General features: G+C 40.8%; 1 protein-coding gene across 5 annotated transcripts in view; it reads right to left on the bottom strand.

Moving 5' to 3' along the window:
* Ubap1 (ubiquitin associated protein 1) overlaps nucleotides 1-16,729 on the bottom strand; it is a 53,830-nt gene that overhangs the window by 28,583 nt on the left and 8,518 nt on the right. For all 5 annotated transcript variants that reach the window (XM_048364548.1, XM_048364791.1, XM_048364865.1 and 2 more), the window contains exon 2: nucleotides 5,777-5,817. In XM_048364548.1, coding sequence (XP_048220505.1) covers nucleotides 5,777-5,810 — 34 coding nt within the window. In that variant the 5' untranslated portion in view covers nucleotides 5,811-5,817. The remainder of the gene's footprint in view (nucleotides 1-5,776; nucleotides 5,818-16,729) is intronic.

Here is a 16,729-nt window from a genome sequence, read left to right as displayed (position 1 = left end):
ACAATAAAGATTATATAAAACAAATCTATAGTCAACATCACACTAAATGGGGAAAAGCTGAAATCATATCCTTTACCTAAAGTCAGGAACATGACAGTGTTCATTCTCCCTATTCAATATATTCCTAAAATTCCGTGCCAGAGTAATAAGACAAGAAAAGGTCAGACACCAGTAGTCCATGCCTGTAATCCTAGCTACTCAAGAGGATGAGATCTTAGGATCTCATCGTTCAAAGCCAGCCATGGCAGAAAAGTCCAATGAGACTCATATTTCCAATTAACCAGCAAAAAGCCAGCAGTGGCACTATAGCTCAAGTGGTACAGCACTAGCCTTGAGCAAAAACAGCTCAGGGACAGCATCTAACTCCTGAGTTAAAGGAAGGCAAGGAAAGGAAGGAGGAAGAAAGGGAGGGAGGGAAGGAGGGAAGGAGGGAGGGAGAAAGGGAAGAAGGGAGGGAGGGAAGGAGGGATACAGAGAAGGAAAAAGCCAAATCATCCCTATTTGCAGATGATATACCTAAAAGACCCTAAAGATTCCACTCCCAAATTCTTAGATCTGGTAAATGCCTTTAGCAATGTAGCAGGATAGGAAATCAACACATAAACACCAGTAGCTTGGGGCTGGGAATGTGGCTTAGTGGTAGAGTGCTTGCCTAGCATGTATGAAGCCCTGGGCTTCCCATAAACAGAAAAGGCTGGTAGTGATGCTGTGGCTCTGTAAATCAACAATGAATAGGCTAAAAGGGACTGTAGGAGAATTCCATTCACAATAGCCTCAAAAGAAAGGAAGGAAAAAAGGAAGGAAAGAAGGAAGATGGGGTCTTGACTAGCAAGTGCAATGTCCTGGGTTCAATCCCTAGTACCAAAAAAAGACCAAAAAGGGGGGGGGGGGAGATGGGAAGGAAAGTAATGGGATGGGAGGGAAAAGAAGAAAGAAGGAAGGAAGTAGAAAGAGAAGAAAGGGAGGGTAGGCTTCTAAGAGGGAGTTGATTCTAAGAGAGTTTAGATTTTAAAGCTTCCTATATATTATGGTTATTGGACCTTTGTCAAATGTACAGATGACAAAGTATTTTCTCCCATTCCGTAGTTGATCTTTTCAGCCTAGTGACCAATTTTGCTATGCACAACCTTTTTAGCTTGAAACAATCCTATTTGTCAGTCTTTGCTCCTATTTGCTGAGTTACTATGTCTCTTCAGTAAGTTCTATTGCTTTCACTTCACTTTCCTGTAGTAGCTTCAGTGTTTCAGGTATTGCATTCACATCCTTGATCTACTTTGAACTGATATGTGTATAGGGTGAAGGATACAAGTCTAGTTTTAGGCTTCTCACATGTAGATATACTAGTTTTCTCATCACATTTCTCCAACTTAGGTTTTGGACTCCCTTGTCAAAAATCAGATGGCTGGAGGTATGTGGATTGTGTTCTGGGGTCTTTTGAACCGTTCCACTGGTCTTTATGTTTATTTTGTGCTAGTTATACTGGTTTTGTTACTATGCCTCTGTATAATTTGAAGTCTGGAATTGTGAAATTTCCAGCAGCTTTTTTTTTCAGACTCCCCCCACCCCCCCAAGATTGCTTTGGGGCTGGGAATATGGCCTAGTGGTAGAGTGCTTGCCTCATATACATGAAGCCCTGGGTTCGATTCCTCAGCACCACATACATAGAAAAAGCCAGAAGGGGCGCTGTGGCTCAAGTGGCAGAGTGCTAGCCTTGAGCAACAAGAAGCCAGGGACAGTGCTCAGGCCCTGAGTTCAAGCCCCAGGACTGGCCAAAAAAAAAAAAAAAAAAAAAAAGATCGCTTCGGATATTTGAGATCTTTTGTTCTAACATATGAATTTTAGGATTGATTTTTCTATCTCTGAAGAATGACATTGGGATTTTGATGAGTATTATTGAATCTTTACTTTTGGCAGTATGGTCATTTTCACAGTATTAGTTCTGTCAATCTATGAGCATGAAAAGTCTTTCCATCCTTTGGTGTTTTTCCCACCCCCAATGTTTTATAGTTGTCATTGCAGAGGTCTTCTATCTCCTTGGTTGGGGGGGGAGGGGCCTGCCTGTCCATAGCTGTCCTGGGGCTTGAACTCAAGGTCAGGGTGCTATTCCTGAGCTTTTTTTCTCTCTCAAAGCTAGCATTCTACCATTTGAGCCATAGCTCCACTTACAGCTTTTTTTGGTAGTTAATTAGAAATAAGAGTCTGGGCTGGGGATATAGCCTAGTGGCAAGAGTGCCTGCCTCGGATACACGAGGCCCTAGGTTCGATTCCCCAGCACCACATATACAGAAAACGGCCAGAAGCGGCGCTGTGGCTCAAGTGGCAGAGTGCTAGCCTTGAGCGGGAAGAAGCCAGGGACAGTGCTCAGGCCCTGAGTCCAAGGCCCAGGACTGGCAAAAAAAAAAAGAAAAAAGAAATAAGAGTCTGATAACAAATGACGGTAAAGATGTGGGGGGAAAGGAGCCTTATACACTGTTGTAGATTATATAAACTAGTGTACCCATTATAGAAATCAAAAACTAAAAATAGAATACCCTATAAACCGGCAATAGCACTCTTAAAGGCATTCAAAACAAATGTAAGTCAGGACATAATAGAGGCACTAGTACACCCATATTCATTGCAGCACCATTCACAATAGTTGAGCTACGGAAACAACTGATGAATGGGCTAAGAAAAGGTGTTGTATAATTGTCTAAGGATTAGGAGTTGCTAGATGATATGACCCTATCAGAAAGCATAAAAGCTGACTGGGAATTGGTGGCTCACACCTGTAATCCTAGCTACTTAGAAGACTGAAAATTGACAACAGCAGTTTCAAGCCTACCAAGGTGGTTAATCTCCAACTGACCCCCAAAAAGCTGGAAGTGGCTCAAATGATTGAGTACTGCCTTGAGCAAAAAAGCCAAGAGAAAGCCCAAGGCTCTGAGTTCAAACCCCACTACCAGCACACATACATGCGCACATGTGCATATTCATACACACAAACACCTACAAAGAAAGTACAAAAGCTATAGGTAAGAACTGTTCTTTTGACTCTTAACTCTCATTTCCTGAATGAGGAACACGGTATATTTATTTTTTTCTTCTATTTCTCCCTACTTTACTGCTATACTAAAATAAATACTTGCTAAAACTTTTTTAAATAGATAATTGTTATATGTATATATACACAATGAATTACTATTCATCCATAAAGAAAAATTAAATTATGTTGTTTACAGAGTAATGTATGGATCTGGAGACAAAAATATCAAATGAAGTAAGCTGAGTTCAGGACAAAGATCATATTTTCTCTCAAATGTGGATGCTAGATTTAAAAGATAAATATTTATGTAAACACAAGATTAGTGTGTGTGTGCAAGAGAGAGACAGAGACAGTGAGAATGGTGACATCTCTGAATAATTAACATGTGCTTTAATAAAAAGTGATCAGGAAACTGAAGCATACTATCTGGAGTATAGGTACTACTGGGAGGGAAGCAAACAGTGAGGGTTAAGGAGGATAAATATGGACAAATTATTTTATGTACATGTGAGAAAATAAAACAATGAAACTTGCTGAGATTAGCTGAGAAATGGAGAAGAGGAAGAAGAGGGAGAGGGACAGAGTGAGTAACTGATCAACATTCATTGGTTGCATGCATAAATGGACATATTAAAATGAAATTCCCTTGAACTGATGACAATTGAAAAAAATTAAAGTCAGGTGCCAGTGGCTCATGCCTGTAATCCTAGCTACTAAGAAGGCTGAGATCTGAGGATCAAGGCTCAAAATCACTTAGGAAAGTCCTTATCTCCAATTATAGTCGTCCCTTCCTATATCACAGTTGACTTATTAAGACTTGGTGATAGTTGAAAATCCACAAAGTAGCAATAAGTGAATGGCCATATAGTGAGGGATGGCTAATAATGCTGCTACTTTGAGGATTTTCAACCTATTGTGGGGGGGGGGCGGGGGGGTTGTCATTCTGGAACAAAACTCTGATAGGTGACGCATCACTGTAATTAACAAAAAGTGCCCAGACCCTGAGTTCAAACTCCAATAGTAACAAAAAAGAAAGTTTCCAGGGAAAAAGGGCAGTTGAAAGGGAAATAAATGAAAGTTTCCAAAACTAGAAAGTGTGTCTTTAAAATAGGATAAGCTTATGATTTTATTTCTGCTATTTTCTCCCTAGGCCTTTCCTCTGTCTTGGTTCAGTCTTTTTCCCTTGAAAAAGAGGTCCAGAGCACTCTGGGAGATGAAGCTAAATGGTAAAGCATTTCCTTACCAGCACTACAAGTAAAGAAAAAGAAAAAGGAAAGGAGTGACCAGAGACAACTTCAGATGTACCTCTCATTTCGACCATCACTTGATATTGTGAAACAATTCTATAATGATCCTCAAACAACAGGAGATGGATTGTCTGACCTGTAGAATACCAATTCCAGAGTTGGAGGGACTTGACTCCAAAAAGATTTAACAAAGTTTATGTAAGTTATGTACACGTAGGTATATGTATAAGAGAAATTCAAATTTTCAAAACAAAAAATATATAAGCAAGCTAAAACCATTAAGACTATTGTACCACTCTATAACTCAGCGGAATAATACCATAAAGTACCGTTTGTAGTTTAGAAAAGCACTCACATAAGTTGCTGGATAGTCTAGTAACTCATTCTTACAATGATGTGATTCAACTTTTAAAACAGAAGATCATCTCTAAAGGAGCTTTTATTGTTTGGATATTTATGGTACATAACTCTTACCTTTTACTGCAGGAAAATATGGCCTAATTTTAACTTCTTAAGCAGCTTAATTTCCCCTAAGTGCAGGTAAGAATTAATTTTCTTGGGTTTTTTGTGGAGTCATTAGTGGGAAGAAGAAAAAGTGTTTGTTTTGGTCAGGCAGGTTCTTGCTATTAGCCTGGCCTGGTCTTGAACTGAAGATCCTCTTGCCTCAACTACTCAAGTAAAAGATTACATGTATACATTGCCATGCCCAGAACAGATAATAAACATTATTATTATTATTATTATTATTATTATTATTATTATTATTATTATTGCCCTCCTGGGGGCTTAAACTCAGAGCCTGGGTGCTGTCCCAGAGCTTTTATGCTCAAGACTAAAGCTCCACCACTTGAGCCACAGCTCTACGTCTGGCTTTTTGGTGGTAATTGGAGACAAGAGTATCACAGGCTTTTCCTACCTGAGCTAGTTTCAAACCACAATCCTTAGAACTCAGCCTCCTGAGTAGCTAGGATTACAGGCATGAGCCATTGGCAACAGAGCCAATAAACAATGTTATGTTCCATTTGTAATATCATATCTTAAGATAATAAACTATTTGGTTTCAAGTTCAAAACTGTAATTACTATCACTCATATCTCTAATACATTGATTCTTAGTAAATTACTTCATTTTGAGGGCTAAGGAAAGACAAGTAAAACATAAAGCTTTAAAGGATTAGAATGTTTTAAACATACAAATGGAGAAGCCCTATGACCAAAAAAACAAGAATGAGGATGATAATTTCCTGAAAACAGTACTGAATAACAGCAAAACTGGCTGACCCATATCTATCCCTTACGTAGCTTCAAGTACAATAACCAGAAATTTTAACTGTCCATTTAAAGAAATACTTTAAAGTTATCAAAAGTTCCTGATGTATAGGCTACATATTGTACAGCTTAACTTTTTCATATAAAAAGACAAGGACACTGAAAACTATGCCAAGTGATTTCAAATTCTCTGATCAAATCGTAACTTAAATTGTGATATTCAATAGTCCACTTACCATGGAAATCTGCACCCAACTTCTTAGAAGCCATTTAGAACCTGAAAAACAAGAAAATATTTCTTAAGCACATAGTCTGAAGGACTAAAAACAAATAAGAAAATAGAGACAATACAAAATAAAAATGAAGACCAAAGTTTCAATACTGACATAGTGGTGGTTTGAAGCCAGCCAGGAGAGAAAAGTCCCCATGAGACTTTTATCTCCAATACACTACTCAGAAAAAGCTGGAAGTGGTGCTGTGGCTCAAGTGGAAGAGCACTAGCCTTGAGCAAAAGAAGCTTAGGGACAGGGCCCTGCATGCAAGCCCCAGGATTGGCTAATGATAATAATAAATCAGAATGTCCAAGTATCTACTAATATGTCTGCCCAGGCTGGCTAAGAACCTCAATCTTCAGATCTCAACCTCCTCATTAGCTAGGATTATATGCATGAATCACCAGTACCTGGCTCACAATGTAAATTTTTATTTTAGCTTGACAGTCTTAGAACATGGCTGTGAAGACTAAATTGAGTTTATGAGATCTTAATTTCAATCTACTCAAGTTTCATCATTAGCTGAACACTATTTTTGTAATCTTTCACTGGCTACAAACTCTATTTACAAACCAAAATGCTTTTATTATAGGCTATTGTACATCAGCATATTTGCTAAAGATGGCAGGCCAATAAAAGAGGTCAACAATGTCCTGACATGCTGAGGAGCATTTTAATGGCTACAGTAAGCTTTACTTTATGTATTAATTTCTGCTTGCAATCATCCAAAATACTGCTTGTTCAGATCTTTCCTGACACTATTGTGTTCTGGAGAGCTAAAATGAAAACTGTTGGTTGATAAATAAAAGAATGGAGGAACAGACAAAGAAAAATAAACTCTATATAGAGGGGAACTAGCAGGAGGGAGTCAGGCTAACAAGCAAGATGAAAGAAGATCAATATGATCAAAAAAGATTGTTTGCAACTATGAAAACAGAAGCTTGTTTAAATTGTTTTTGTTTTGGTGCCACGACTAGGGCTTAGAACTCAGGGCCTGGGTACTGTCCCCTGGCTTCTTACACAAGGTTTCATTCTACTACTGGAACCACTTCCAGAGATAAGTTTGCTGGTTAATTGGAAATAAAGAGTCTGGGACTTCCCTGCCCAAGCTGGTTTTAAATCACCATCCTTAGATCCCAGCCTCCTAGTAGTTAGGATTATAGGTATGATGTACCAATGCGTGGCCAAAATTGTTTTGAGAACGGAAGAAAAGTGTGTTAGAGGGGTAAGACTGTTGGGAAAATACTGTAAGTATGCGTGGAAATGTAACAATAAAAAAATCTGCCCCTGTATAACTAATATATAAGCTAAATAAATGAATAAAATGTTACACTGCACCAATGGTTATGACAACAAAATAAAATATTTTAAGATTTGTCCTTTTGGCACTGGCCAACCTCTCTCTATCTTTTGTTAGCTGGGACCACAAACACACACCAGCATACCCAATGCAATTTTTGTGTATGGATGTTATGTGTGTATGTGCACATGTGTGCTTGTCTTGAAGCTTGAACTCAGGGCCTAGGTGCTGTCCCTGAGCTTTTGTGGTCAAGGCTCTGCTACTTGAGCCATGGCTCCACCTCTGGCTTTTTTGGTAGTAATTGAAGATAAAGAGTCTCACAGACTGTGCTCCCTGGGCTGGCTTTGAACTATGATCCTCAGATCTCAGCTTCATGAGTAGCTAGGACTACAGGCATGAGCCACCAGTGCCTGGCTCCAACTCAATTGTTAAGAAGGGTCTGACTAACTTGTGCTCCAGCTGACATCAAACTGAAATCTCCCCATCTCCATCTCCCACACAGTTAGGATTAAGACAAATTCTTACAATATTGGAGTTATGACATTATAAATTGATATTCTGATTTTTCCCTCTTGTGCTATGTTTTCTAAATTTTCTATATTGAAAAGATCTCTAGGGGCTGGGAATGTGGTCTAGCAGTAGAGTACTTGCCTAGCATGCATGAAGCCCTGGGCTCAATTCTACATAAAGAGAAAAGGCCGGGGGCTGGGGATATGGCTTAGTGGCAAGAGTGCCTGCCTCGGATACACGAGGCCCTAGGTTCGATTCCCCAGCACCACATATACAGAAAACGGCCGGAAGCGGCGCTGTGGCTCAAGCGGCAGAGTGCTAGCCTTGAGCGGGAAGAAGCCAGGGACAGTGCTCAGGCCCTGAGTCCAAGGCCCAGGACTGGCAAAAAAAAAAAGAAAAGAAAAGGCCGATGTGGTGCTGTGGCTCAAGTGGTAGTGTGCTAGCCTTGAGCAATAAGAAGCCAAGGACAGTGCTCAAGCCCTGAGTCCCAAGCCCCAGGATTGGCAAAGAACAAAATAAAATATCTCTAGAGGGATGGGATTATGGCCTAGTGGTAGAGTGCTTGCCTTGCATGAAGCCCTGGGTTCAATTCCTCAGCATCACATATAGAAAAAGCCAGAAGTGGCACTGTAGCTCAAGTAGTAGAGTGCTAGCCTTGAGCAAAAAGAAGCCAGGGACAGTGCTCAGGCCCTGAGTTCAAGCCTCAGGACTGGCAAAAAATAAAAAAAGAAAACATCTCTACATCTATCAATTTTTAGTGTACAAAAACATTTGTGAGGGGGAAAGCCAGGAGCGAAATGACAGCAAAATAGATCCCTATAAGGGATTTCTTTTTTAAAAATCCAAAAAGTACTGCCAACTCCCAAATACCACTGGCTTACACATGTAATCCGAGCTACTAAGGATGTTGAAATCTGAGGACTGTGGATCAAAGTTATCCTGAGCAAGATAGTCTGTGAGACTCTTACCTCTCTAATTAGCCACCACCAAAAAGCCAGAAGTGGAGCTGTGGCTCAAGTGGTAGAGCACTAGCGCTTAGCAGAAAAGTTCAGGGGCAGCACCCAGGCCTTGAGTTCAAGCCCTAGGACTAGCACCAAACAAAAAGTATAACAAAGTCTTGTAGGTTCACAGACAGCAAAAAGAAGAAAAAAATTAAATCAGTAGTTTCTAGACTATTAAGAATACGGGGCTGGGGATATAGTCTAGTGGCAAGAGTGCCTGCCTCGGATACACGAGGCCCTAGGTTCGATTCCCCAGCACCACATATACAGAAAACGGCCAGAAGCGGCGCTGTGGCTCAAGTGGCAGAGTGCTAGCCTTGAGCGGGAAGAAGCCAGGGACAGTACTCAGGCCCTGAGTCCAAGGCCCAGGACTGGCCAAAAAAAAAAAAGAATACAAACACATAGATGGTTCTAAGTTACTGATCATGGAAGTATACTATACATTTTACTTATAATCCCTGATAACAAAAAAAAAGTTATGAATTGGTCCCAAGTACACAGCATCAGAATAAATAAAGCTAAGGCTGAGGATATAGTTCAGTGGTAGACCACCTGACTAGCATTTCCAAGGTTTGATCCCCAGCAATACTGCCCCCCCAAAAAGTAAAAAGTATAGGAACAGAAGAATTAGGAAGGGGCTGAGAATATGGCCTAGTGGAAAAGTGCTCGCCTCCATAAACATGAAGCTCTGGGTTCAATTCCTCAGCACCACATACACAGAAAAAGCCTGAAATGGCACTTCGGCTCAAGTGGTAGAGTGCTAGCTAGCCTTGAGTGAAAAGAAGCCAGGGATAGTGCTCAGGCCCTGAGTTCAAGCCCCAGGACTGGCAAAAAACAGAACAAAAACAGAAGAATTAGGAAGAAATACAAATGAATAAGACAGCTCTAATTTGTATTATGTCAAAAGTACTCTAAGACGGTAAGGTGGGGTAAAGTAGAGCTTTGAAGAGCCAGGCTGCCTTCAGCACCCAGGAGGAGCTCTAGACTGAAGGCACAAAGAGAAAAAGTGAGTGCTGAGAACAGAAGACACAGTCTGCTGAACTTCTTCATCTATAGTACATATTTTGAATCCTTTGTAGAGAATGTCTACAAGCTCTACACAATGCTCTGATAATGAAGAGAAGACATTAACAGCCCTCCACAAACTACCAAAATAAAAAAATCTGTGTTCTAGTTCCCAAAATACTTTGCCTATAATGAAGCCTACATCTCCTGCCCTAGCAGGCCATCAGCAAAGGGCACACATGGTCCTTATGGAAGCTTCTACCAGGAATATTCTTCTTGCAGAACTTACCTGGGCTGTAAAACAGAAGTCACCTAGCATCTATATGTACCCACTATGGAAATCAGTACAGGGGTTCCTCAAAAAGCTAAATAAAAACAGATCTACTTTATAACTTCACTATACCACTATTGGGCACATATCTAAAGGAGTCTAAGTCAATACACAAGAAAGACAACTACATGTCCATGTTTAGTGTTTTTGTGAACTGTCTGTTCATAACAGCCAAACTGGAATCAACCAAGATACTCAACAACAGATGAATGGTAAAGACTATATGCTAAACACGGGCACTCCAGTAATCCTAGCTACTCAGGAAGCTGACATCTGAGGATCATGGTTCAAAGCCAGCGTGGGCAGAAAAGTCTATGTGATTATCTCCAAATTAGCCAGCAAAAAGCTGGGGTTGAAATATGGCTCAAATAATAGAGCATCAGCCTTGAGTGAGAAAGCCAAGAGAAAGCACAAGGACCTAAGTTCAAGTCCTACCAGATAGACAGACATAGACACACACACACACACACACACACACACACACACACACACACACACACACACACACACACACACACACACACACACACAGAGCCAGGCAATGCACTTTACTACTAGGCCATATTTCCCAGCCCCTTTTCCTTTTCTTTTTGTCTTGCTTGTTTATCCCTCTTTGTGAGAGTAAGGGGGCACAGAACAAAGGGTAAACAAATGTGACAGTACTCACTGGGAACTATGTTGAAAATGAATTATACAATTTGTGGGTGGAAATGTGAGGGGAAAAAATGGGAGATTAAAGAGAGAAGGGTGCCACTGTCCAAAAAAAAAATTTTTTTTTAAGTTTTTTGGTTGGTCACAGGGCCTGGGAACAATTTTTGAACTCTTTTGCTCAAGGCTAGTATGCTACCACTTTAAGCCACGGTACCACTTCCAGTTTTCTGGTGGTTAATTAGAGACAAGAGTCTCACAGACTTTCCTGCCTGGGATGACTCTAAACCCCAATCCTCAGATCTCAGTCTCCTGAGTAGCTAAGATTACAGGTGTGAACCACCAACACCCAGCAAGAAATGTACTCTTTCCCTGACTTATGTAACTGTAATATAACCCTAATAATAACAATAAAACAATGAAATAATAACAATAAATAATAAATTAAAAAGAAAAGAGAGCAGAAGGAAAAGGGACAGAGTAATAGGGAGATGAGGTTGATAAGATACATTGTACACGTGTGGAAATATAACAATGAACACCCCCCCCCTTTGTATGTTGGTTAAAAAAAAAAGAAAGAAAAACATAATGGATATACAATATAGCCAGCTGAGATTCTGTAACTGATTAACTATAAAAATACAAAGAAGTTAACTCTCAGACCTAGAGGCTAAAATGGCCTGAAAAATATAATTCTCAACATATTTTGTATTTCTCCAGAACTCTTCAAACTTAGTGGATTAAATCATTCTGACTATTCCAGTCATGTGAAACCTGCATGATTTATTTTTACCACAAGAGCCTTGTTCACCAAATAAGGAGGGAGGGTGGGAAGGAGAAGGGAGAGGGAGGGAGGGTGGGAAGGAGAAGGGAGAGGGAGAGAGGGAAGAAGGGGAAGAGAGACAGAGCAAGACAGACAGACAGAGACAGAGGCAGAGAGAGAAAAGTATCTATGGATAGTGGGGCTCAAATTCAGAAACTCACACTTTTACTAGGCTTTTTCCATTCAAGGTTGGTGCTCTATCACTTGAGCCACACCTCCATTGCTGGATTTTTGTTGGTTAATCAGAGATTAACCATGAACTCTTCTGCTTGGGCTGGCTTCATGCTACAATCCTCAGATCTCAGCTTTAAGAGAAAAAAACTAAGGGACTACATTCAGGCCCTGAGTTCAAGCCCCAAATTAAAAAAAAAAGTTGGTTTTTTTTTTTTTAATTCTTATTTATTGTCAAAGCGATGTACAGAGGGGTTACAGTTTCATACATAATGCAGTGGGTACATTTCTTGTACAATTTGTTACCTCCTCCCTCATTTCCCCTTCCCCCCTCCCCCTTTACCTCTCCCCCCCATGAGTTGTTCAGTTGGTTTACAACTGATGGTTTTGTAAGTATTGCTTTTGGAGTCGTTTTCTTTTTATCCTTTGTCTCTCAATTTTGATATTCCCTTTCCCTTCCCTAGTTCTTTTTTTTTTTTTTGGGGGGGGGGGGGGGCCAGTCCTGGGACTTGGACTCAGGGCCTGAGCACTGTCCCTGGCTTCTTTTTGCTAAAGTCTAGCACTCTGCCACTTGAGTCACAGCGCCACTTCTGGACATTTTCTATATATGTGGTGCTGGGGAATTGAACCCAGGGCCTCATGTATACGGGGCAAGCACTCTTGCCACTAGGCCATATCCCCAGCCCATCCCTTCCCTAGTTCTAATACCAGTATATACAGTATCCATGGTACTCAGATGAGATTCAGTAATAGCGCGGAGACAACCACAGGAAGGGGATACAAGAGGATCATCAACAAAAAAAGCTACGGTTTCAGATGGTATGTTGAGAGTAATTACAACAGTGATATAACAGTCGTTTCCATATCATGGAGTTCATTTCACTTAACATCATCTTATATGTTCATAAGGGCATAGCTATTGGGCTCTTGTGATCCTCCTGTGACTAGCTTAAACCTGTGCTAGTTATTCCCTATGAGAGAAACCATAGAGTCCATGTTTCTTTGGGTGTGACTCACACGTTTTTTGGTTTTGGGGTTTGTTTTTTGTTTTTGTTTTTTGCCAGTCCTGGGGCTTGGACTCAGGTCCTGAGCACTGTCCCTGGCTTCTTTTTGCTCCAGGCTAATACTCTACCACTTGAGCCACAGTGCCACTTCCGGGTCAAATCCAGGGCTTCATGCATGCAAGGCAAGCACTTTACCACTAAGCCATATTCCCAGCCCCTGTTTCACAAGTTTTGATATTCTTACCTATCCATCTTGCCTGATAGACTCTACATTTTTAATAATCTTAACTCAATCTCATGTTGAACCCAGAATAAATATAAAACTGTGGGCTGGGAATATGGCCTAGTGGCAAGAATGCGTGCCTTGAATACATGAAGCCCTGGGTTCGATTCTCCAGCACCACATATATAGAAAACGGCCAGAAATGGCGCTGTAGCTCAAGTGGCAGAGTGCTAGCCTTGAGCAAAAAGAAGCCAGGGACAGTGCTCTGGCCCTTAGTCCAAAGCCTAGGACTGGCAAAAAATAAATAAATAAATAAATAAATATAAAACTGTGGCTGGATCTGGTGACAAAAAGATAGAAGGAATTAGGAAGATTGAAGTTTGAAGCCAATCCAGGCGAAAGTTCTCCAAGATTCTACCTAAAACTAAAAACAAAAAAACTGGAGACAAGGTTCAAGTAGTAGAGTGTTTATTTACCAATCCCAAATAATACATACATATACATATACACACATAATAGGTATCAAACATATATAAACACAATCTCCAATAATAGGTATACACACATATATAGATCATGTGCATGTGTGTATATATGTATGAGACTATGCACTCTCCCTTAGTTTAAAAAATTTGATACAATCTTACTGTCCATAAACCAAAGAAGAAGCAAATCATGATTTTTTTCATACAATGAATTATCAAGTAGAGATGAATGAACTACAACTATATGTAACAGGAATTAGCCAGAAAGTTATATAGCTCAGATCTAGAACCCTAGCTACTCAGGAGGCTGACATCTGAAGATCGTAGTTATAAGCTAGCTAAAACAGGGAAAGTACAAGAGACTCTAAATCCAATTACTTCAATTAATCGACAAAATACCAGATTGGAGGTATAATACCACCCATGAACAATAAAGCCAATCAAGAGCTCAAGAGGTTCTTGTTGAATTGAAACCCCTTTATACAACTATTTGAAAGGAGTGGGGGGAAGAGGGCGAGAGAGACTCCCTGAGTTCAAGCCCTGAAAAGGACAGGTTAAAAAAAAAAAATCTGGGGGGGAAGGGGGGGGAATGACAGAGGAGGTAACAAGTTGAACAACAAATGTACTCACTGCCTTACATATGAAACTGCAACCCCTCTGTACTTCACTTTGACAATAAAGAAAAAAAAATTTTTTTAATCTCCCTAACCAGGTAGCTCAAAAGCACTCAGAAGGCAGGAGGATCAAGAGTTGAAGACCAGCCCAGGAAAAGTTGTCAAAACTCTACCTCACAAACAAAGGCTGGGAATGTGGCTCGGTGGCAGAGTGCCTGCCTAGCATGCATGAAGCCCTGGGTTCAATTCCTCAGTACCACAGGAACAGAAAAAGCCAGAAGTGGCACAGTGGCTCAAGTGGTAGAGTGCTAGCCTTGAGCAAATGAGGCTCAGGGACAGTGCCAAGGCCCTGAGTTTAAGCCCCAGAACTGGCAGAAATAAAAATAAACATACATAAACACATATTAATAATATGAAATAATTAACATGATATGATGGCCTCTGGGTATTTTTCCCCACAATTCAAAACTTCAGTCTAAGTAGGAATTTTTTTTAAAAATTGAAGCCCATTCAACAAAATGGCTGAACAGTCTTCCACAAAAGCTTCAAATTTTGAAAACTAAGCCTGAGAAACCAGTAGACAGTAAAGCAATGTTAGAGGGAAACACAATTTTCCAAAATTCACTTCTGAAACAGAAAAGAAAGAGCATTAGTATAGAAACAAGAAGAAATCCAAGTCTAGGGCTGGGAATATGGCCTAGTGGCAAGAATGCTTGCCTCCAAGAAATCCAAGTCTAGAGTTTAGTCAATACTAGTACACCAATATTGCTTAGCTTTAACAAGTGGATCACAGTACAGGTTGAATATTCCTTCCTGAAATTCTTGGGATCATAAGTGTTTCAGATTTCTGAACTTTTTGGATTTGGGGTTATTTGGACAAACTTTACCAGCTGAACATTCCTAATTGAAAGATCCAAAATCCTCCAAAATTCACAACTTTTGAGCATCGTGTAGTCATGTGAGATCACAGAGTATAATCTGTAACCCCAACCAATCACTCTGCCCAAGTTCAGGCCCACCAGAACAGGTAGCCAGCAAGCAACCCCACCCAATCTGAAGACTGCCAGCAGTCCCACCCAGGCAGAAACTGCAGCTACTGACTCCACCCAAGTATAGGGCACAATATGTACCTCACATGATTGGAGAGCCCAGCTTTCACCCTCCCCAATTACAGAATGCAGCCAGTAGTCCTGCCTGAGTGTGAAGCCCAGTCAAGTAGACCTACCTCACTTTAGAATCCAGCTAAGCACTCCACCCAACCTCGAAGTACAGATCAGAGCTGGTTTCAACCAGATTCCAACAGCTAACACTACCAGCCCACAGACACTAATAGTTAAGCTGTCTAGAACCCAAGCTAAGATAACTGTGAAAGTTATTTCCCTAGCAAAATGAATCTGTAAAGACTAAAGAGGCACAGCTAAAAGCATGGCTTAGCAGTAGAGTGCCTGTCTAGAAAGAACAAAGCCCTGAGTTCAAACCCCAGTACCTACAAAAAAGAAGAAGAAGAAGAAGAAAGACAAACAGAATTATCAATTTCAGGCTGGGAATGTGGCCTAGTGGCAAGAGTGCTCGCCTCCTATACATGAAGCCCTGGGTTCAATTCCCCAGCACCACATATATAGAAAATGACCAGAAGAGGCGCTGTGGCTCAAGTGGCAGAGTGCTAGCCTTGAGCAAAAAGAAGCCAGGGACAGTGCTCAGGCCCTGAGTCCAAGCCCCAGAACTGGCAAAAAAAAAAAAAAAAAAGAATTATCAATTTCATTTCCACAAATGCACAGAAACCAATGCCAGGAGAAATAATCATAAAGCAGGGAAGCATGCACCATCAAAGGAAACTAGTAAGCTGTGGCTTAATGGCAGAGTACTTGCCTAGCATGCATGAAGCCCTAGGTTCTATTCATCGGTACCACATAAACAGAAAAAGCCAGAAGTGGCACTGGCTCAAGTGGCAGAGTGCTAGCTAGCCTTGAGCAAAAGCAGCTCACAGAGAGTGCCCAGACCCTAAGTTCAAGCCCCAGTATGGGCAAAAAAAAAAAAAAAAAAAAAGAAAGAAAGAAAGAAAGAAAGAAACTAGTGAAGCTCCAAACTTTCTTTACACAGAAGAGAAATCAAAATGGAACCATGGCTCAAATGGAATTTTTTTTTTTTTTGCCAGTCCTGGGCCTTGAACTCAGGGCCTGAGCACTGTCCCTGGCTGCCTTTTGCTCAAGGCTAGCGGCTAGCACTCTGCCACTTGAGCCATGGCGCCACTTCTGGCCGTTTTCTATATAATGTGGTGCTGGAGAATCGAACCCAGGGCTTCATGTATACAAGGCAAACTCTCTTGCCACTATGCCATATCCCCAGTCCCCCATGGCTCACATGGGAGAGTGCTAACCAGAGCCAAAAAAGCTAAGTCAGCGCCCAGTCCCTGAGTTCAAGCCCCAGTACCAGTAATCATCATCATCAAAAGAAAAAAGAAACACAAATGTATTATTTCAAAAAACTAGAAATGATTTTGAATGTTTCACCATAAAGCAGTAATAAATGATGGTGAGATAAGAGCAACTCAAATGGTAGAATACCTGCCGAGCAAGCATGAGGCATTGAGTTCAAATCCCAGCATCCGAAGGGAGGGAAAGGGGAAGGGAATAATTATCAACAGTTAAAAATTGTAATTAGGGCTGGGAATATGGCCTAGTGGCAAGAGTGCTTGCTTTGTATACATGAAGCCCTGGGTTCAATTCCTCAGCACCACATATATAAAAAACGGCCAGAAGTAGTGCTGTGGCTCAAGTGGCAGAGTACTAGCCTTGAGAAAAA

This window comes from Perognathus longimembris, chromosome 1, assembly GCF_023159225.1.
Source record: "Perognathus longimembris pacificus isolate PPM17 chromosome 1, ASM2315922v1, whole genome shotgun sequence".
In the NCBI taxonomy this organism is placed as follows: domain Eukaryota; kingdom Metazoa; phylum Chordata; class Mammalia; order Rodentia; family Heteromyidae; genus Perognathus; species Perognathus longimembris.
The sequence above is the reverse complement of the archived record's forward strand: the minus strand, read 5'-3'. Positions and strand labels throughout refer to the sequence as shown.